Below are 22587 nucleotides of genomic sequence, written 5' to 3' on the forward strand. Positions count from 1 at the left end.
CTGTCAGAAGCAGCTGGCTCTGGAGGTCGCTGTGTTGTACAGTGTAGTCCCTCTGTGATGACTGAGTATTTATATATTTGTGTAAATAATTAGCAGTCATTAGTGCTATATAACTTTGACAGGTGTAATTTCCCTGGTGTTAAGGGAAAGCAAGTGGTCTCATGGTCCAGACAGCCCTCAGATTTTGCTTAGTTATTTTCTGTGGCTTGACAAGTTTTGCAGAATAAACCAAGATTGACGAGAAGTGATGGTGGCTTTACCAGGGGAGTGTGGCAGGGGTGATGGGTTGCTCTGGGAAGGGGAAGTTCCTGGGAAAAGGGTCTGTACAGAGCTCTGAGAAGGTTTTCCCCCTCCTCTAGCAAAATGAAGCCTCCACTGCAGCTCAGTGAGTGGAACAACACGAGTGTTAAAATTTCAGCCAGAGAAGGTGTGATGGGAAAGATGGGAGGTGTGCGGGACCTCAGGAGCTCTTCCGCTGCCGCTGAGCTGCTACCCTTGTTTTCAGTACCTGCCTTCCCCGGGCTGGGGGGGTCTCCTGCTTTGGGGGGGGGTAGGCCAAGCAAGCTCTGGGGGTGCATCTTTGCCTGTTGGCCACCCAGCCCTGTCTCTGCCTTGCAGGTTCCATGAAGAGCCCCGTCAACAAGACGGCGCTGACGCTGATCGCAGTCAGCTCCTGCGTGCTGGCCGTGGTCTGTGGCTCGCAGCTCTCCTGCCCGCTGACCGTCAAGGTGACGCTGCACGTCCCCGAGCACTTCATTGCCGACGGTAAGACCCTCCCAGGACTCTGCCTTTGGCACGTGGGAATCCCTCTCTTTTGGCGTTGCTCCGGCTACTTCCAACTGCGGGGATCCCCCTTTGCACGGGAGCAAAGCGCATCTGCGAGCCCGAGGCCACAATCTTAATAGTGTCAATTAATATTATCGTTTTTATTATGGCTGCTAATCGTATCTGACGGATATTCCGGTTTTCCTCCGAGCTCCAGCCCTGGGAGCCTGCACAGACAGGCATCCTCCTGTCCTGCAGCAGCAGAGCTGCTCGTCCCAGCCCTTGCAGCAGCAGGGAGGGGAGTTGCTGGGGTTTGAGCAAAAGCAGAGAGGCTTTGAAAAATTAGACGAGTGCTGCTGTCACTATTTATTGCTTTCTCCAACTGGGCTCCTTGCATTTGTTGTGTTTCACTGACCTTTTCTTTATAATGTGCAGTGAGCGCCGAGTGCAAGTTTTCGGTAACATGAGGGCAAATTTCATTTTCTTCCAGCAGACAGGACCCATTATTCAGTCGGTTCCAATTCCTCAGCTCCTGCACTCGTCTCGTTGCTTGGGGCATGTGGAAGGGGCACTTTCTCTCTCTGCCAGGAATGTGCTGCATGGAACCAGTGCATCGACAGCTGCTGGGGTGTCCTGGTGTGGGCAGCTCTAGGAAACCCCCACTTTCAAGGGCAGCTCTTGGAGGATTAATGTTTTGGGGAGAGGAAGATGGTTAAAGAGGTTCAAAAGGGTGACAACTGCAGGGAGTGGTGGAGAGGGGCTGAAACCATCACCCTGTGGCAAGATGGGAGTCACTAGTGTGTTTGAGGTGGGATTAACTAGAGTGAGAGTGGCTCTCCTTGGAAATATTCAAGGCCAGGTTGGTTGGAGCTCTGAGCAACCTGGTCTAGTGGAAGATGTCCCTGCCCATGGCAGGCAGGGGGTTGGAATAGGATGATCCTTAAGGTCCCTTCCAAACCTGAACCATTCTTCAATTCTGTGGTTTTGTGATTTGAAAAAAGGGACTTTTCTATGCCTTAACCTGTTTCTGAAAGGCTTTCAGGATTGTCCAGGCTGCACGTGAATATTTTGAAGTCTTCACAGATGGTTATTCTGAGTAGCTGGAGAACAGGAACTCTTGCACTGGGTGAATGAGGTTGCTCTAGTGCAAACCTGTGTCCCTTTGGGATGGGCACTGGCCAGTTCAGCACTTGCGCTGGGACTTCACAACTGGTTTTGGTACTTGCTGAAGGTTCACCAGGCAGGCAGTGATGGAGATAAGATCTCAGCATCCTGGTCCCAGCCTGGGATTCTGGCCCAGGGAAGAAAAAGTGTCCTCAAAAAAGAAAATAAACAAAATGCAGTGAGACTGCGTAGAATGAAAGCGAAAAGCTGAGCCTGTGCCTGTCACCAGGAAAGGGGTAGCAATGCAAATTATGCAAATGCAGAGAACACTCAAATGAAAATGACAATGAAATACCAATAAAACAGATTAATATCCTTGAAACTGGGGGAAATGGGATGATCTCCAGTCCTGACTTAATGACTTTTCTGAAGAGAAAGTGGCAAGAGGACTGGTAACAATGGCTTGGAGAAGAATTAAAATGAGCTTTGTAATGAAACTGTAAAATATAATTACAAACTGTGAAAACTTTTTTAATATTTTTTATGAGAAACAGTCAAATTCCTCACATAGAAGCAGCCAAGACATTTTGCAGTGGCTATCACTTTTCCTGAAATCTCATCATTTTATGTGATGGCAGTTCCTTGCCTGGGAAGAGAAAAGCTCTTAAAAGTTGTCCCTCCTTTCTGAATAACAACAAATCCCGAGGTGGCATCTAACTGGCAGCAAAATATTGCAGAGCAGAACTGAGCTGGGTTGGGAAATTTTAATGATACCCAGGAAAAGCGTGGCTGGCTGTGCTTGCCAAGGCTCAGCACCTGGAGTCTGGTGGGGAACAGGGAACCTGCCCCTCCCTAGCAATCTCCTGCAGGGAGTTAAACCTGCTTTTTCTCCCAGCTGAAAAAGGGAGTTGGCTTGGGCATCCCCATGGCACCGAGGCGGCAGCAGAGCTGATGTGTACGGCCTGGCAGAGTCTGGGAGCTTTGATCAGTCTTGAAACAGCCTCTCACGTGGCACCTGATGGTGGCTCCGCGTCTTGTAAGTGTTGCCGTGCGCTTAAATCGCCTGGTTCCCGAAGCTGTTCCCCTTTTGTGTTTCACGTGATGATAAGGCAGGCTCTGCGAGAAGGCAGGGATGGTGCATTCACAGGAGATGTTCCTGTGCGAGGGAGCGGTGCCCTCTCATTCCTTTTTGAAATGCAGCATTTCAATAGGCGTCAGGAGCCAAGGAAAATGTGAAAGCGGAGCCGCTACCGGCACCTCTGCAGGAGAAGCCAAACAAAGGCAGAGGCTGAAAGAAATCCCTCTCCTAGACGATGAGAACTCGGCTTTGAAGGAAACTTTAAATAGATGCCAGCCAGCTCCGGAGTGCCAGCAGCCAGAGCCAAGCTGGGTAAAGGAGAGGGGGGAGCAGCCCCCCCAAATGTCTCCAGCCTTGGAGAAGAGCAGCGTTCCCTGCTGCAGCGAGCAACAGCATCAGAGGAAGCAGCTCCTGAGCCCGCTGGAGTGGCACTGTGGGAAAGGGGAGGGGAAGGACTGGGACCAGAAGCCAACTGGCAGCCAAGCTGGGAGGATATATTCCAAGCAGCAGTGCTTAATAACCAGCCTGTCTCTACTGCCCTTATTTCTCTCTCGGTTTGTTTTCTTCCTTTTGTTCATTTGATGGGGTCCCCCTGCCTCGCTCCTCGCTGAGCAGTTATTGCCTGTTTTGCACAGCTGCTCTGCCTTCACTTCATGGGGCCAGTGGAGCCTGGCAGGAGCAGCCATGGCTCACAGGGAGGGCTGGGACCTCCTGCCTCCCAGAAATGAGTTGGTGCCTCTAAATCCTCTCTTCAGGTGGAGCAGTTGGAGCATCCTCTCCTCCCTTCTGCTGCTCCAGGGCTTTTGTGTTTTGGGAGAGCCTCTGCCCGTGCTGAGCAGAAGGCATCGCTCTCATTTCAGAGGTGGCTCAGATTTATGGAAAGAACCGTAGTGGCTTTTATGAGGATATGGAAATGCAAGGCATTATTTAAAGGACCCTTTAACAGAGTCAAAGTGGGGAAGAATCGAAGGAGAGCCCGTCCATCTGAGTAATAAAACTGTTATGAAAATGTGAGCCGCTCAGCTGTACATTCAATAGTTGTTTTTTGTTTGTTGTTGTTTTTTTTTTTTTCTTGTAACTAATCATTCAAAAAGTAGAGATGGTGCAATGGGAGCTGCTTGCAGGGAAGGCAGGGCTGGAGAAAGATACCCTGGAGGGCTCAGCCTGGAGTACGTCCTTGCTGCACAACAGTATGAAATATAGCATCAATTAAAGTTTCCCCTTTTTACAGCCTGTGAGAGGTTATATATGGTGTGGGTGGATGTTTGTGTCTGGATCCTTTAGTGGGAGAGGTGGGTGAGATCCTCCAGTGGTACTGAAGGAAGCAAGAGCTGCATTTAGTGAGGGGCTTGTAGGGCTTTGTTTTATAAGTGGAAATAAAGAAAGGGCGTAAAGCAGGTTTGTGTCACTTCAAAGACATCTCGGGGCGTTTACAAGCTCCTTCCCTCCTCTTCTGAGGCAAATGCCAGGAGAGATGTGGTAATTTTTCTTCACCTTGCAGAGCTGCAGGCTGGGTGTGCAGAGCTCAGTGTGGGCAGGCACAGTCCCTGTCATGGATCTGGAGCTTGGCATGGGCAGACATTGTCCCCACTCTGTGCTTGGAGCTTGGCATGGGCAGGTGCTGTCCCTGCTGTGTCTCTGCTCCGAGCTGAACTCTGAACTGCTCTGATATGGCTCCATCACCCCTGCAAGTCTGGATGAACTCTCCTGGGATGGACACTGCCCTGTGAGCGACAGGGGGAGGAGAGCAAATCCAGTCCCCACCGTGCAAAGCCAGGAGAACGGTGGGAAATGGAATTTCCACTTGAGACCGTGTTTTGGGTTGGAGCATCTGGACAAGATGGCAGAGGCGGAGGAAGCTTTTGGTTTTTTCTTATTTTAATCTTCATGCATCTGCGTCTGCCCTCCTGAATGATGCCATCGTGTCCTTGCCATGCAGCTGATCAGTAATTGTTTCATCTGAAGATTATTTCCTGCCTTCCCCCATGAATGTTTCATCCAAGACACCGGTGAATTGGATGCTGCTATTAGCAGCCTGTGTTAATTTTCCCTGAAGATTGTCAGAGCTCTGCAGACTGCAATTGTTGGACTCACAACAACTTCTCATTTTGGTTTTAATTAAATGTGTTGCTTTAAATTGTTCGCTTTTGACGTCTCCTGCTCAATCTTCTGCAGCCCTCAGAGGTGACCAGGCATTAGCTTGAATCCTCAGGTGCTTGCACTCAGCACATAAAGCAATAGAGAAATGAGCCACAGGAGATGGGAAACTGGCTGTGTCCCCATCCTGTTGGACAAGGAGAAGCTGGAGACACTCTCTCATTTACATGTGAAGCATCCCAGGTTTGTGCCAGAAGGATGGAGAAAGAGGTCTGATCTCAAAGGTACCTCAGGCCAGGCTGGATGGGGCTCTGAGTAACTGGCACAGGTTGCCCAGAGAAGCTGTGGCTGCCCCATCCCTGCAAGTGTCCAAGACCAGGTTGGACGGGGCTTGGAGCAACCTGGGATAGTGGAAGGTGTCCTGCCCACGGTAGGAGGTGGAACAAGATGATCTTTAAGGTGCTTCTAACACAAACCATTCTGTGATTCTCTGATCTCTCCAAGTTTTCTGAGGGTTTCTGCCACTGGGGTCCCCCGTGGTCTCCCGCTGTTCCCAGCCCCACCAGTCCCCTCTGAAATCAGCAGAGGGATATGACTGGCTTAAAATAAGCTTTTCTTGTGCTGTTTTCTCCCCTGGGAGTCGTTCTGCCGCAGAGGTGCTTTTTTTACTGTACAGAGACTGGGATCACAGCTTTGACAGAAGCAATACTTCCCTGTTGCAGACTCAGTGCCACGTCTGGCTTTGCCACAGACCCTGTGTGTTTTGGGTAAGCCGACTGTGTTTGGGGGCAGCTTTACAAATTGCATTTTATTTCATCAACTCTTAATCACAGGGTCACCTCAGTGCCACTGTTACAGCTCGCTCCCGCTCCTGCGCCTGCTTGCCTGGCAAGAAAATGCGAGCAAATGGCTGCAGCGTTACCAGACATGAACTCTAAATATTAACATCAATTTATGAACTGTATCAGCGTGGATCAAAGGGATTCCAAGACGGTTTTACGGCGTGAACGCTCTTTGCATGAAGAACTAATAAGATCCCGGAGGCTGAAGTACATCGTGTTTTTATCGTGGCTCTGACAGCCTTGGGAACCTGCGCTCGGCTCCTGCCCGCGCCGCCCGGCTCCCCCAGCCCTGTGCCCGCCACGGGCATTCCCAGCTCCTGGGGCACCTCATTTCACAGGGGAAGCCAAATGCCTCTGCCTTTCTCCTTTGCAGGATTCATCAGAGCAGAGCTGGTGGGATTGGTGTTGGAATTTGGATGGTTTCAGCAGCAGCTGGTTCAGAGCTGGGAGCTGTTGCATCCTGAGAGAGGCGGGATGTGCCCATCCCTGGGGAGGGGGCATCTCCTGGTGCCTGCTGAGCTTTACCAACAGCATTTACCCTCTGCTTTGGGAGGGATGGTGAGGGAAAACTGCAGTATTTGACCACCTAACCTGCTCCATTCCATGGACGGAAAGATGCAAACATTCATACAGCCTCTCTAGAGGGGCAGCAGAGGGGCAGGCACTGACCTCTGCTTTCTGTGACCAGTGACAGGACCTGAGGGAATGGCTGGATCTGTGTCAAGGGAGGATTAGGTTGGATCTCAGGAAAAGCTTCTTCCCCCAGAGGATGGTTGGCACTGAACAGGCTCCCCAGGGTAGTGGGCACAGCCCCAAGGCTGCCAGAGCTCCAGGAGGGTTTGGACAACGCTCTGAGGGACAGGGTGGGATTGTTGGGGTGTCTGTGCAGGGCCAGGAGTTGAAATAGATAATCTTTGTAGGTCCCTTCCCACTCAGGATGTTGTTGCAACATGGTAGTGGCTCCATCCTGGGAAGCTTAAGCCACACTGACTTTTGAATAAGAATTTATGGGATACCTGTGGCATCAATGGTGCAGCAGCTCAGTGAGGATTTTTGGAGGCTCTCTAGGTGGGAACATGCTACTTCCCTGTTCTGCTCTCCCAACAAGCAACATTGCTGATGTGCAGCCTCTCAGTGAGTGGCTGGTAGCTCACCTTGGTCCCATGGATATTAACTTTGCATGTGCTGCCTCTTGGTTGTGTTTTCTGCTGTCCTGGGAGAACGTTTGGTCTTGGTCCTGGCTGGAAAATCTCAGTTCACACACACTTTGTCTCTTAAAGCTTATCACAGCTCCTCTCTGCTTTGTGATGTGATTAGATTTAGGCTGATTTTCCCTGAACCCTTATCCAATATCTGGAGAGCATCACTGCAGAAGAGCCCCAGGCTGCAGCGTGGGAGTTGGGAGATACGGAGCATTAAGGAGAAGCTTTTCTTTAGGAGTCTAATTTCTGTCTGAGCCATTGCTGGCCCAGATGCCTGCTGAGGGCAGAGATGTGTTGTTACCAACACCTCTACAATTACATTGTGTAATACTATCATGGGAGATGTCTTTGCAGCAAGAGCTTGACCACAGTGCAGGATGGGCAGATGCCATCTCGCTTGGGATTGGGAAAAGTTGGCTGAGCCATCACCTGCTCCATAAAGTTAAATACATGTGTTGCTTGTCAGGAGCTCAGCCCTGGCAAAATCAAGACTGACTGCCAAGAAAACCCAAAGAAAGAGAGTCTGTCAGATTTATCAAGGAAGTGCAATTTAACACTTAAGATGTGACCCTGCTCCTCCCACAGGAAAGGTGCTTCTAGTCTGAGCTGTAATTACACACAGATTTGTTTGACTTAATTGATTTCTGCTTTGCCAGAGTGAAGAAGCTCTGGCAGGACTGATGGTGTTTCAAAGGGATGAGGGTCTCTGACTTTGGTCATTGGTGGGTTTTTGTCAGAGCCCATGGTCATGGCTTCTGTGCTGAAAATACATCCTGGAGTCAAACACCCTGTGATATAAACTGTGTGTGCTTCAGCTGAGGGAAGAGTGAAGGAAAGGTGTGCCTTGTGTAAGCTTGTGCTGTTTTAAAAACATTAAAAACATTCTGTCATAGCTTTCTGTTTAGGCATTTCACCTTGGTCAGGAGAGAAACAATTTGAGGAACAAGGTGAAGTGGGTTGGCTTGCATTTTAACCCGGTGTGTTACTATCTCTGGATTCAAAGTAGAATATAGAATGCAGAGTTTGACTTCAAAGAATTTAAATGATTCCAGAATTACCTGGTTTTGTGCTAAGCAGGAGAGGGGTGGTAAAGCTGAGCACTGTGTTAATCTAGAGGTGCAATCCTACTCCAAGCCTCATTTCTTTGCTTAGGTCAGTACAGGTGTGTCCTGGGCATCCAGAGTCCATCTGGATCTTCTGCATTTTCTGAAAGGAATTCAAGAAACAGTAGTTTTCATTCCCTGGGACCAGGACAGGAGAGGGAGAGCTGATCAAGGGAAAGAGCAGATAGGGGAGGAGTTGTCTCTTTGGGCAATGTTCTTTCATGTTTCACAAGTTTAAAAAAAAAAAAGAGTCTCTAAAGAAATCAAATAGGTTATTCTTTGTACCTGCAGAATGAAGGAAGAGTGATAATTCTTCCTCTAGTGTTTAAAAAAATATCTGTAACAGGATTAGAATTGTATGATAGTAGAGGGATGGATACATTAATAGCAACCTATAGTACGACCTCCCACAGCTTCCCAACACAAAATACTAATTTTAGATGAAAAGGAGTTTTGTTGGCCAAGAAACAGCGAATGGACCAAAGATGACAAAAAGAGCAGAGAGAGGAATAAATAGACTTTCTTCAAAAAAAAAAATTATGTTTTGATCTTCTCCCTTGAAAAGAAAGAGAAAGAGAAAGGAGAAGCCAAACCCTTTTGGCTGCTTCTGGGTACTTTGTTCTTTTCCCTTGTTAGGTGTCTCTTCTGAACTGTTTCATCCTGTTGTGTTCTGGAAAATGATTTTTGAAATGTCGAAACTTCAAGCCTCTTTTTGTCATGGGTTAAGCAGTTCCCCTGAACTTTGAAGGAGACCCCAGCACGAGAGATGTGAACGTCTGATGCTGCCTTAACTGGCCCAGCTTTGATCAGTGTCGGAGAAGTAAAGGGGGTGGGGGGAAAAACACATTCATAGAGAAGCCCAAACAAATCAATGCCCCGAGGTGCTGGTGGACCTCGTGGAGTTGTGAGGGGATTGTAGCTGTGTACTGATGTTCTCCACAGCACTGGAACGCAGCTCTGTGGCGTAGAGTGGCTCATAAAGCCAATGGTTCTTGATGGATATGTCCTACAGTGGGATTTCTGGGATCAAGGAGGTGGTGGTGGGTGGAAAGTTGTCATTTTATCACTGTATTCCCTTGTGTGGTTGATGGTTGCTTTACCCTGAGACCTAAATGTCTCTGGTTTAAGGAGGATCTCATCAAGGTTTTGAGTGGGAAGCTCAAAACTTGTGTCTAGGAGGACACCTTGGAGCAGGGGATGAGGTTGGCAGCACAGGACAGCAGCGTGGATGGTCTCTCTGGATGTCTTCAGAGGGTTTCTGTGCTGGAATCTGCTCTGGGGACTGCAGGCAGTGGCTGTAGTTGTGCTTCAAACTGGGCAAGGGGGTGGTTTAGTAGGGTCTAAGGTCCTCAAGAAAGGTTTTCAGAGGGTACTTTGGAGCAGGATCTACCACCCACTGTCCCAGAGATGTGAGCCTCTGGGGTCCCCCATCACCCCATTCCCTCCTCCATCAATTCCCTCCATCCAGAGACTGTGTATTGGGGAAAACAAACCTGGCTGATGTTCCTGGCAAGCTAAAGGTGATTTTGAAACAGCTATCCTTTAGAAAATGTTTGTTCTCAGAAGATTCTAAAAGGATTTGTTGCTCAACCTGCCCTTTCTGAGCTTTTCAAGGTGGTTTTGATTTGTGTGCGATGGTGACTTTTGAAAACTGTTTTCTGTGTGCGGATTCTTTGAAAATAAAGAGAAAAAATTGTGTGGAAAGTCTTTGAAATAGTCAGAACTTCAGCTTTCAAAATATTTGCAGAATGTCTTTTGCTGTTATTTATTTCCTGGGCAAGCTATAAAGGGATCAAGATTGGGATGTTTGTTTGTTTGTGTTTTCAGTGGGAGCGAAGGTGATGAGAGTGTGTGTCTCAAAATCTTACCCAGCTGAGCTGCCACACTCTCAGCTTCAGAGATGTGAGAAGTTTCCTTGCTGGAAATTGTCCCTTCACTCCTCCTGCAGAGGAAGGAAGAAAAGTGTTTACAATTAACTAAAACCTTTGATTTCCCCAGGTTTGGGGTTTTTTTTTAGACTGAGGTAGAAACCCCTCAATTTTATACTGAGCCTGAATTCAGGAATTTTGGATTCAAATGTTTTAATTTCTATTGAAAAAAAAAACCAAACCAACCCCTACAACAAAAAACACAAACAAAACCACCAAAAACAAACAAACAAACACAAACAAAAAACCAAACCAAAACAACAGCGAAAAAAAACCACAAAAAACCAACAGAAAACTGATAATGAGGATTAATTCTCAATCAGACTTATTAAAATCAAAATAAGTAATGAATCTTCAAAATAGCACTTCTCTTGTGTAAGTTACAGTTCTACTATATTTGGCAAGATCTTTCTATGTAGGTAATGTTGCAAAGCTTTATCAATTTGTAGATCATTTCAAGCTTCCAAAATTTGTGGTTTTACATGGACACCCAACTTGTGCTGAGAGAGAAGTTAATTGCTCCTGGCTAGATGTCACGTTTTGGTGTGGATTTAGGAAGCACTTCCATGAAATGATAGTTGTTGGGGATTTTTTAAACTGCCATCAGCAAATAGGCTGGGCTTTCCAAGGGAAATGAAAATTTAGCTGCAAGGCCATGAAGGTGCTTCCTCCTCCTGCAGCAGCTCAGAGTGTAGGGCTGGAGCGTCCAGAGAGGAGCTGGTGATGGGTCTGGAGCACAAGTTTGATGAGGAGCAGCTGAGGGAGCTGGGGGGAGGCTCAAACTGGAGAAAAGGAGACTCAGGGGGGACCTTCTTGCTCTCTTCAACTGCCCAAAGAGAGGTTGTAGCCAGGTGAGGGTCGGGCTCTGCTCCCATGTAACAAGCAATAGGACAGGAGGAAATGGCCTCGAGTTGCACCAGGGGAGGTTTAGGTTGGATATTGGGAAAAATTTCTTCGCAGAAAGGGTTGTCCAGCCCTGGCACAGGGTGTCCAGGGCAGTGGTGGAGTCACCATCCCAGGAGGGATTTAAAAACCATGTGGATGTGGACGTGGTCTAGTGGTGGCCTTGGCAGTGCTGGAGGAACGATTGGATTTGATGAACAGAGGGGTCTTTTCCAACCTAAATGATTCTGTGGTGGGGAGCTCTAGAGGTGACCCCTCTATCACCCACCTGACCTTGGGGTCCTACCCTTTGTGTAGCAGCTCCTGGGCCAAGATGCTCTTGCAGCTCAAGTCACCTTCATCCTTCTGAATACTAATGATGTGATTGCTTTATGTCTGGTTTGCTTCTGTTCCTTGCAGGCTGGCTGTGTTCTGACTGGAAGTGGGGTTCATTAAGTGGGGATTTAATCAAGAGCTGCTGGTTTCGCTCTTCAGTCTTTGGGTGCAGAGGGAGTTGTCTGTAGCTGAGTCTCCAAACAAGGCTTACGTGCTTCCCAAGCCTCGCTCTTTATTAGAGAGCTGCAAAAATAAGGATGAAAACAAGACTGACAGGCTACTACACAGACACGTACACGTAAATAGTAAACACTCCCAGAGGGTTCGTGTTGCATTTCTGTTTGGTAAAAGAAACCAGCAATTGCTATTATTGGCATTTAGAGCTATCTTTAAAAATTCACGGGAAAGAATAATTAGACATAAAACCACGTGGCTGCGGGATACTTCTTTGTGCTCGGTGTTTTGCTGCTTTCCAGTGGTGCTGGGGGGGTTTACCCAGCGATTTACTGCTGCCATTGTCTGATTGAGATGTATCCTGCAGCCTTGGCGGGGCAGCCCCTACCTTGCAGTGTCTCCAGAGCAGCTGGATCCTGGATGTCTAATTTTCATTTGCTTGAACAGTCAGTAGCTTGGCAGCCTCCATTGGCTTTGAGTGCAGGGATGTGTCTGTGAATATGTTTATGGTATATAAACACTATGAGTGGTGAAGACTTGCATTCATGTGAAATTAGGGCTCGGATTTGTGCGGTGTTGAGATCTGGGGATGCCTGAAAATGAGGTCACTCGCTGGGATGCTTGACTTGAGGCTTTGCTTGTTTTATTTATCCTTTGCATGGATAACGTGGCGCAGGATGAGGGTGAGAAGGGCTCCTTCTTGCTGAAGCATCAGGTATCCTCTTGAAAAGGAGGTTCAGAGCTTGTGTTCAAGCAGGTTCATGGGGGGTGGTCACTGCTGTGGGCTTGTTGTCCTACTTTTTTATTCTCTTGGCTTTTAACAAGCTAAGATCTTATGTGGCACTTATAAAAATGTTGTCCCAGTCCTTTACTAAGTGGCCTAAACCCTAAAGTTTCATGAGGGTAGACCCTGGATCTATAAACTTACTGTCCTTGGGTAATCACCGAGAAGGATTTGAATCTTCAGATAGCGGTCACAAATCTTGCTGCTGTTGCCAGTCCTCACACTTTGTGGAAGGGTGGCCGTGGGTTCCTGGGCTTTCTGGCAGTTCCCCTTGCCCACTCCTCCTTGCAGGTTTCTTCTCCCCTGTTTTTAGAGGCTTTTACCCTGGTAAGTTTTGCAAAACACCACTTAAAGGCAGAGGTTTTTTGGCTCCCCTCTGATCTGTGCAGCACTGCTATGGAGGCAGTCTTATAATCAATGTAATTGAAGATCAGAGTTAATGAGGACCTCTGTGCATGCAAAATCCCCCAAGCGATGCTGGGCCTCAGATGTTAGATAAGGAAATGATTGGGCTGAACTGAAAATCTATTTGGCTAATTAGATGATGCATATTCCCAGATGCCGGTGGGGAAAAAATACATTTTGCAAAATAAAGAAACGTAAGATTTTGTAAGAAAAGATTTTTGGCAGGAGTTCACTTTTAACTCTCAGGAAGGAAAGGGATGGGGAGTGTCTGGTACAAGAAGATGTGTGTCAGGCCAATTCACTCACCTTCAGCTGAAGGTGAAGTGGAACAGCCCATATTGCTGCTGCCCAGCTGTGCCCTGAGCATCCAGGTGCCTCATGGACACTTTCCATGAGCTGGATGTTCCAGCTGTATTGCATCAGTCCAAATTTCTACAGGGACTTGGGAATCAAATCCCAGTAGTGTAAGGGTAGGGAAACATCTGGGCAGAGGAGTTGATGGACCATTAGCTGTGGCACATTCCTTTGGAGAGGAATGGACGAATGAAGTTCTTTGGGTCCAGGAGCTGAACTCATTAGTATTTGCTAGTCTTGATGTCACAGCACCTGCTGAAGAGTAGAGTGATCTGATACTGAGCCAAAATGCAGGTTTGGGGTACTGGACTCAGCTAACACACGTTTTCCCCTCTCTCCAGGCAGCAGCTTTGTTGTGAGCGAGGGGAGCTACTTGGACATCTCCGACTGGCTTAATCCAGCCAAGCTGTCCCTGTACTATCAGATCAATGCCACGTCCCCCTGGGTGAGAGACCTCTGTGGACAAAGGACCACTGATGCCTGTGAGCAGCTCTGTGACCAAGACACAGGTAAGGGAGGCCGGGGAATAGTGAAGATCTTGGAAAGCTTAGAGATGCGAGGGAGAAGGTTTGTCTCTGGGTATTCTGATGCCCTCTGTGCTCACCTCTGCTTTAGCCTGGTGGTAGGCACAGAGGATTGAGAGGTACCAGCGGGGTCACACAGTGGTGACCCCCATCAGCAAAATGTGAAGAAGGTGGGCACAAAACGGGGATTTGAAATGGTGGATCTACGAGTTCTTTGGTGTGGCAGCTGCAGGCATGTGGAGTTTTTTCTGCGTCTAAGTTGTGCTGTTTTGCTGTGGGGTGTGCTGCGCCCTCTGCAACAGCAAGCACTGCGCTTGCTCAGCAATGGGTCACCAGTCTTGAGTGGGATGCCTTCTTGGTGCTGTGGAAACAGGTGGTCCTGTTGCTCCTGGCTTGCTCAGCATCTAAAGAGCACCCAAACCCCCATCTCCTTGCAGAGGTGACATCCCAGGTTAGCCCTGACTCCTCATGTGAGCTTCCCTCATCCCTTAGCAATGAGCTTCTTCACTTCATGTATGAGATTGGTGGCTGCAGGTAAGGATGTTGGTGTCTGGTTCTGCCAGGGGGTTTGAAGGATGGCTCACAGTGGAGGAGGCTTTTCCTAAGCCTCCCACTGCCACAGACCATCTTTAAACCCAGAATTAAAAGTCCCTCAGAGTCATGGAATGACAGGGGTGACCCTGTTCTCATTCCTCCCTGCTCGGCTGAGATGCAAACATGGAACTTTGTCTCCCAAACTCATTTTCCTGGTCGAGACAACATTCTCTTCTTAGCATTCCTGTTCCTCAAGGCTTGTCTGCGCAGAGGCACTGGCAGGCACGGCTGCAGCAGAACGATGATGCTGGAGAATTCCCTGTGTAGACAACCCTGGGTGTCACCTACAGTCCCAGGGAGGTCTGGGAGGTGACAGCAGCCACCCCAGCAGATGGAGATGGTGCAGGAGGAGGCTGTTCTCATCCAGATGTCACAGAGCAGAAGGATTGTTTCAGGCGCTGGCAAAAGGCAGCCGCCTCAGCGGGAGGGGGAAGATGCATTCAGCTGTCCCCTGGCTCGGAGGAGGAGAGAAAAACTCTGCCTCCAGCAGCAACCACAGGGAGAGCGTATGGAGCCAGGCCATGACTTCCCCGTTGGAAGAGCCCCGTGGCCGTGCTCTCCAGCCCCATGCCCTCCTTGGCACCGAGCAGGGCTGGTTTAGTCCTTGCAAGGCCTCTGCTGTGAGGAGCGGCTGTTCTCCCATGCCGGCCCAGCTGCTGCTCCCGCTGTGTCCCGGAGCAGCTTGTCGCTCTTGCTGGACGCCCCACACTTGAGCAGGATGTGTCAGATCTTGTTTGCGGGGAAGGGAGCGATGCTCATTAGCCTGGGAATCGCTCTGCTCCAGCACTGTCCTGGATCTGAGGCTTGCCAGCTGCTCTACCGCTCCCAACCCTGATACCCAACCCCCCTGCTTACCCGTGGTGAGGGCAGAGCAGCCTTGAGCTCAGCGTTCAGGTCCCTCACCTGAAATCTGTCAGTGGGTTTCTTCCCCCTCTCTCCAGTCTGAGAGTTCTCACATGGATGAAACAGAGTCTTTCTCCTGTCTATGCCAGTTAGATCTTCATGGATCGAGCAGGACTGGCTGATGGGGCTGCTGATCTTCATAGCCTGAATTTAAGGCTCCCTCAAGAGGTCCAAACTTCACAAGACCTGAACAACCTCCCACTTAAAATTAGACCTTTGGAAGTACCTGTTTGATGCCCTGTCCCAGGATGTAGCCCCAGGCACTACGTAAGTTCATCACTGTTGACCAGCCTTTAACTGGTGAGAAGTTTCCACACCAGGCTGGGGGCAGACTGCAACCCCGTGATACACTGCGTGTGCTTTTAGATTCATTTTTATTGATGTCATTCTATTTTTAAGGGTGATTTATTTTTATCACCATGAGAGAGGCAGCCCTGTGGTTTTACTGTGGGACATAAATCCTGCCTGAGTTTCAACCTTTTCGGGTCAGGGATTTTATCCTCTCTGTGAGTATCCCAAGAGATGGGTGCTGGGGTTTCCCCCTGTCCTCTGTCATCTTGGGCTGAGCAGAGCATCCATGAGAGGATGGACTGAGGTTTGTCCTGCCTAGAAGATGAAAGCCTCCCCTCTGAAGAGCAGCAGAGCCAGAGTTGAGGTCCTCCAGCACATTTATAGCTAATCTGACTTGAGCCTTACCACTGGAGCCACTCTCCATGGCAGTGAGGATCCAGCCTGGAGATCTAGTATCCCAAAGCTTCCTTACTCCAAGGTGTAGACAGACCTCTGTGGGTAGGACCTGTCCTTGGTGGAAGTGCCACAGACTCCTGCCCCACATTTGGACAGAGAGCTTCAGGTCACATATGCTCTGTCTGGTGAGACTGAAGCTCTTACCTGTCCCACCACCAAACTCTTTTGGGTTGGAGTTGTAGACAGGATCTGTCTGTACCATGTTCTGACTCCTGACACCAAATACTCCTTCAGTGCAAAGAGTAATCCCCAGTGTTTCAGGGGCTCTGAAACACTAGGAAGTGCCAAGATCCATTTTGCTTGCCTGACCTTAATTTGCCTTCCCTCACGTCTCTGTCGCGTGACTCAGTCTTTCATTAAGTGATTGCTGCCCCCCCTGACAAATTTCAAACCTGTGATGCAAAGCTCATCAGAGCGTTTTGGAGGCAGCACCGACATCTGCACATGAGCCAAACGTCGTCTTCCTCATCCCTTCTGCCTCGAAAGCGGCCAGGCTGATTGGTCTGACATGACTGCAAATACAGAAACAAGTGGGTGCTGCTGAGGGGCTCCTCCCTGCAGACATGAGAGGGTGGCCATGCCCAGCCATGGATGGGGCAGGTCCCTCTCTTGGGGTGCAGGATGTGCTCCTGGGCTGGGGAGGTTCAACCAAAATGCCCCATCCTCTTGGCAGGTGCTGCCTGTGCTGCTGAAGACGAGAACAGGGAAGGTTTGTTGTCTTCTGGGACTTGCTGTCTGCACTCTCCATATTTTGGACAGATGTGGGGAGCGTTACCAGTGCCGCTGCTTGTACCACACACTGGGATACCTCTGGGTAAAATCCAGGAGTGCTTCTTCTCTGGCCTCCCTTACCAGCACTGGGAGCGTTGATAAGAGTGTCTCTTTTCCAGCAGCATATGCAAATCCTGATTTGTGAGCACAATTACCTGCTTTGTATGCACAAAACCGATTCACTTGCACATTCTGTGGGCATCACTGAAGAGACCTGCTGGAGAATCGGTCCCTCAGGGCCAAATGCTGGAAGAAACAGCCTCTGATTTTGTGCTGTCAGGCTTGCTGGAGCAGTGGCATAAATGAGATGGATAGCTACCTTGATTAGCAGGTGCAAATGTGTTGAAAATTTTTTCCCTATCTACAAATCAGGCACTTCTTCATCAAAATTCTCTCTTTGCATCCACAATTGGTGGCACCACCAAAGCAATAGGCTTGTAAGGACCAGATGAAATGTGGTAGCAAAGGGTCTTTTCTGGAAATTGGCAGGAGGGGGTATAAAAAAAAAAAAAAAGGTTTCCATCATCTTCCAAATGGGCCAGTTTGTCACCAGCGCCACAGATGGTGCTCCTGTCTGGGTAGGACAGGGATGTTGTGGGCAGGAGACAGATGAAAGTAATTTTTACACAGAGCCATTTTTTTTTAAGGCAACCTGTTAAGGGGATTTGGAGGTTGCAGAGCTGAGCATGTAAATCAGGAGATGACCAACCTTGGCGAGGGTGTATTTGTGTTTATGAAAACAGCCATTTCCTCCTATAGTTCAATTTAATATCATGCAGGTTTTGTGCACATCAGGTAATATTTGTTTGTTCTTGTGCACTTCTGCTATTTTCGCTGTTGGAGGATCCCAGTGCCTTTATTGACTTAGACTTTTATAAGATGAGGTTCTGTCTCTCTAAGGTATGGAGTTTAATAACTTGGTCAAAACCCATGTAATATACGATTCCTTTTCCTGTGGTGGCACAGCTTGCCTCGTGCTCCAAGCAGGGCAGGAGGCAGTTAACTCCCAAGCTAATTTAGCTTCAGGCTGAAGTGTTATACATAAACAGCAATCAAAACTCGTGCCTGTGAGGGGCCGAGTTAAGGTTATCTGTGCTGTCTTTACACTCTCATTTTCTGCCATTAGAGTGTTTAATCCTGCAGCTGCTAATGTTCTTGTAATGGCATCTCTGTGCTTGTCTAGAGAGCACGGGGAGGAGGGAAGAGGAATGAGTTTCGTTGCACAGAACCGTGCCTGAACCTGTCTCCATGACTGGGCCCATCCCACCAGTGCTGCAGGGGATTCTCACCCCACCATGGTGAGCTGTGGGGCAGTGCTCACCCCAGAAGATGGCACAGCAGACCACCCTTGTCCACCCTTGGGACCTCTCGCTGCTTCCTTGGATCAGCTGGGCTCATGTGCCCTTGGCAGCGCAGTGTGGGAGCTGAGCGGATGATAATGAGAATTAAATCCATGCAGAGCCTACACTCAAGCACAATCCCTAGAGGTTAAGCTTGTGCTTAAGTGCTGTGATGGATCTGGTGAAGAGGGTGACTTGCAGCAGGGGGAGAGGAGGGATAACTGTCAAATTGACTCCAGGTTTTCCCTCCATGCTCCGTACCAGGTCAGCTGGACAGGAGCCACCTTCCCTGTCTTGTTCCTTGAGAGCTAAACTGCTTCTAAGGAAGTTGCATTTCTCATCAGGATGAAGCAGAGGCTCAGGTTTGGAAAGTGCCATCCCTGAAGAGCAAGGACAGCAGATACCAGGGGCAGAAGAGAAGCTTCTCGCACAGGTTCACTGGGAGCTGGTGCCGCTGCTGCCCTTGCTGGAGGATCTACGGCCTCAGCCAGAGGCCAGCCAGGCCTGAGGAGCAGCTCTCTGAATATGCTTCACTTGTTCACTGAATCTGGGAATTTAATGAACTATTAAGACCACTGTGCATCCTTGCCTGTGTTTAATTTTCTCTGCATTTCCTCAAAAGAGGCCCTCGATGTGTTATCCCACAGGGGCACATCAAGTTCTTTAAGGAAGGGGTTTGTTGTGGGGTTTTAAATCTTGGTACCAACCCTGTGCCAATGTGTGTCTTGTCCCATCCCTGGCAAGCCCATCTTTGCCATCTTGCCACTGGGAGCTGCTCCTCCCTGGGAAGTTTTGCTGTGCACCCCCTGGCTCAGCTACCCCAGCAGCCCTGGGATGCTGTGCATGCAGGACCCTGGCAGGTGGTTTGAGGGTGACACAGGGAGTGCTGGTAGCAGATAATTTATTGTTTTATTGTTTTTTTTTTTTTTAGTCAGACTGCAGGCAAAGAACTCCTTTCTGGAGGAGGACATGGTGGCTCCTGGGCTGCAGCTCCTGCCGTGGGCAATGGTGATAGGGGGGCACTGACCTTGCCAAGCAGCAAGCTGATGGCCGGGACAGCAGTGCCTGGGTGGCAGCTGCATTTTGCATTTTGCATCCACTTGTGCAGCCACCTTTGGTGGTGTGTCCCCTGGAGGGTGTGTGTGTCCAGAGAGGAGGAGACCAGGAAAGTGGGGCTGGACTGTGTATTGCCTCAGGTGGAGAGGCAGCCCTGACGCAAGTGTGTGTACATGCAGTGCTCATGCAGGTGGAAAAGTGTGTATTTATAGCCCCCCAGGCTTCAGGAACAGGCTACCCCTCCAGCTGGGGCCTGGACTTGCCCCAGGATGGTGCCTTTGCAGTGGAACATGACTCTGGCACAGCAGGGCATCCCACCAGGACAAGGGTGAGCACCAGGGATGGAGGTGCTGCCCTGGAGCAGGAAGTCACAGAAACCAGCAGTGCCAGGAGAAGGCTGAGGAGCCACAGCTTTGCTGCACCACAGCCAAGGCTCCTCCAGCTCCTTAAACAGAATCGCCAGTGACAGCAAAGAGCGGCTTCCCCAGGAGCACAGGGACTCCGGGAGCCTCCACTTCACGCTGTGCACTGGGCGGGTGGATTAGGGGGATCTTGCAGCATTATCACCACGGATCAGCTCTTGCCCTAATGAGTCTAACAGGATTACTTGGCACGCTGGTAGTTTGTCCCTCAGCCCTGCTCTGCTGTTCCTGGGCAGAGCATGGGGACAGGCAGGGAGGATCTGGATGCAGCAGTGTGTCCTGTTCCCCCTCTCAGCAGAAGCAGCAGCACAGTGTGGTGAGCAAAAATGGAGGAATAGTTCAGGAACTTCCAGCTTAGATATAAAAAAACCCCAGAGCTAAAGCCTTGAGCTGTGCTGGTCAAGATGCAGCAGGAGCTGGGGGCTGTTGTCCTTCACATAGCTGGCTTTGCACCGTGCCTGTGCTGCTGGAGGTGGTGAGCTCGCGTGTGGCTTGTGTTAGATTTGTTTCCTTCAGGCAGGAGGAAGACTCAGCGTGGGTCAACCTTGAGCCAAAATCCATGGATGCTAAGGCTGGGCTGCAGTCTGTTCCTGCCCTTCTGCAGCTCCAGCACTGAAGCCAGCATGGAGCACAGGCACATGAGAAACCCCTTGCTCAGATGGGCAGAGGCAGCTCATGCCTGCATGAGGAAACTGGCTCAATTGTGTCCCTAATTGGCCCTGTTCCTCCAGATGAGTTTCCAGATCCTTCTCCCCTTCCCAGCTGAGGACAGGAATGACAGACATTTCTCCAGGAGCCGTGTGCTCACTGCTCCTGGCCCCCCAGCCTTTCTGCATGGGGCTCTGGATGGCACACTGGGTTGAGCTATCGGTCGTCTCTCCCACCAGCCTCCGTGGGGATGAAGGCACAGAGGAGGAAGGTTGCAGGTGAGATGTGCCTGTGGTGTTTGGGGATGTGTCCTGCTGCTTCAAGCAACGGGTTTGCTCTCCCTGAGCAGGAACTGGCACAGAGGCTCCGTGTCACCTGTAATTAGCCATGGCAGCACAGTCTGTGATGAGATGTTGTGTAAGTTGGCAGAGGGGAGTAGGGGAGGATGGAGAACAGAGCTGTGAGTGCTTCCCGTGGCCTCAGCTCCTCCCTTGCGCTTCCACATAGCTGTTTGTGCCACAGGAATGTATCTGTATATTAGAGTTACATAATAAGTATCTGAAGAGAGTGTCAGAGGATGGAACCAGGCGCTGCAATACAGTGAGAGGCAACGGGCACAAAGTGATGCACAGGAAGTTCCATCTAATTATGAGGAACTTCTTTATTGTTCAGATGACCAAGCACTGAACAGGCTAGCCAGAGAGGGTGTAGAGTCTCCCTCACTGGAGATATTCCAGAACCATCTGGACACAATCCTGTGCCATGAGTTTGAGCAGGGATGTTGGACCAGATGACCCCACCGGTAGTCCCTTACAACCTGAACCATTCCAGAATTCCTTGAATGATGTGCTTTCAGAGCCTCATGCTAGGGCTGTGGTGTTGCATTTCCTGCTTTAGTTCAGAGATTTTCCTTCCCCTCCTCCCAGCATTTTGTTTAAATGGAAATAGGATGTTGGACCTATAAGAGCCGAAAATTTGCCATGGATTATCCTACCTGATTTGTGGCTTATGAATCCAAAGGCAGAGGAAGGATTACACAGTTACTGTGTTTTTGCTATGGACAGGGTGTGGGGTGGTGGCTGCAGAAGCAGAATTCTTGTCACAGCCGTTGGTAGATCCTGATTCATTTGCACCGCACAGAGAGGCGTGTGCAGGACCTGTGGAAATTGCATCCAGCTTCAGGTGTGGCTATTTGTCAAACTTGGTTACCTTGGTTGACTTTGGCTTTAAGCTCATCTTGAATCCTCACTTAGCTGCAGGAATGCTGAGCAGATAACTGTGTCTGTCTCAGAAGCACGTGGGATTTTGTGTCTCTGAACAGAGGCACTGCTGGTTTGGTGGTTTGTTTAAAAACACACCCCGAGAGGGTTTAGAGGTACAGGAACCCCCGTTCCTGCCACTCAGGGCACTTTATCAGGTGTTTCTCATTCCATGGGGATTAGCCAGGCTCAGCATCATGCCCAGGGAGGATGGGGACTGACTGAAAATAACAGAGTAGTTCAGGGGGGCAAAGATGGAGGGTGGATTCTGATGGGGAGAAAGCAAAAGCTCCTGAGAATCTGTAAGAGCACAGCAGGTTCTGCTGAGGTTTTTTGGAAGCCCCACTGGTTGTCTGTTGTTGTAGATACAGGAATAGATACAGAAATGGAATCATCTATCCCGAGGAGGTGGAGTCCCCTGTGCTGGGAGCCTTCCTATCCAGTTTCTAAAACTCTGAGAAAGGGGTGTAGATCTCCCTGGAACATGTGTGGAAAGCTGGTCCCAAGTGGCTACAGAGATGGGCAGGTATCTCTAGTCTCTGTGCTGTGGGTGGCTTTCCCTGGAGTCCTCCCTCTCTCTGGCCTTGTGTCTCCTGCCCAGCCAGTGCCACCACTTGCCCTCTCACTTACTGAAATAAACCTCCCAATAAACCTCCCGATAAAGCCTTGAGCACCGGCTGTAGCTGCTGAAACTCCGGGATTGGAGTCGATAAAATCAATATTCCTGCAGGTTGATAGAGTTTCTCCTTCTGACGCCAAACTGACAGAGCAGTAAACAAGCCAGCAGAGAAAACAAACCCTCCTGCACCACAGGGAAGGGGTTCAGCACCAGCACCCCCAGCCATTGATTCAAGGGAGGCATTGGGGCTGCCGGATGCCAACCTCTGTAGGTGGTTTTCCCCTCCTTGCTCTAATTTCTGTGGCAGGGGCTGAGCGTGAGCCGGTGCCCCAAGACTCCCAGCTCTGCTTCGCAAGCACTTTGAGATGTCTCTCATTTGCAGAGCATATATTTGTTATGTAATAAGCACCAGGAATTAATGATCCACGGCACGGCTGGGGAAACTTGCGCACTAAGCACCCAAGGAAAAAATAACTTTTCTTTTTTTAAAATCACTGATGGAGCCATTAGGACCTGCATTTTCTTGCACTGAGACTGCCCCAGCCCCCCAGGCACGGCTGAGCCTGAGCAGGGCCGAGCGCTGCCATCTCTCTCCCAACTGCTTCCCTTTGGAGGAGCAATGTTCCTGCCGCTCCCGTTATGAATCATGA

General features: G+C 49.6%; 1 protein-coding gene across 1 annotated transcript in view; it reads left to right on the forward strand.

Moving 5' to 3' along the window:
- LOC114054581 (astrotactin-2-like) overlaps positions 1-22587 on the forward strand; it is a gene marked incomplete at its 3' end in the record, with an annotated part of 143804 nt that overhangs the window by 116500 nt on the left and 4717 nt on the right. Inside the window, exons 6-7 of the mRNA XM_027877881.1 lie at positions 619-765; positions 13396-13563. Coding sequence (XP_027733682.1) covers positions 619-765; positions 13396-13563 — 315 coding nt within the window. The remainder of the gene's footprint in view (positions 1-618; positions 766-13395; positions 13564-22587) is intronic.

This window comes from Empidonax traillii, unplaced genomic scaffold (genome assembly GCF_003031625.1).
Source record: "Empidonax traillii isolate 1590-97213 ecotype Southwest subspecies unplaced genomic scaffold, ASM303162v1 scaffold34:size3740991, whole genome shotgun sequence".
NCBI lineage: Eukaryota > Metazoa > Chordata > Aves > Passeriformes > Tyrannidae > Empidonax > Empidonax traillii.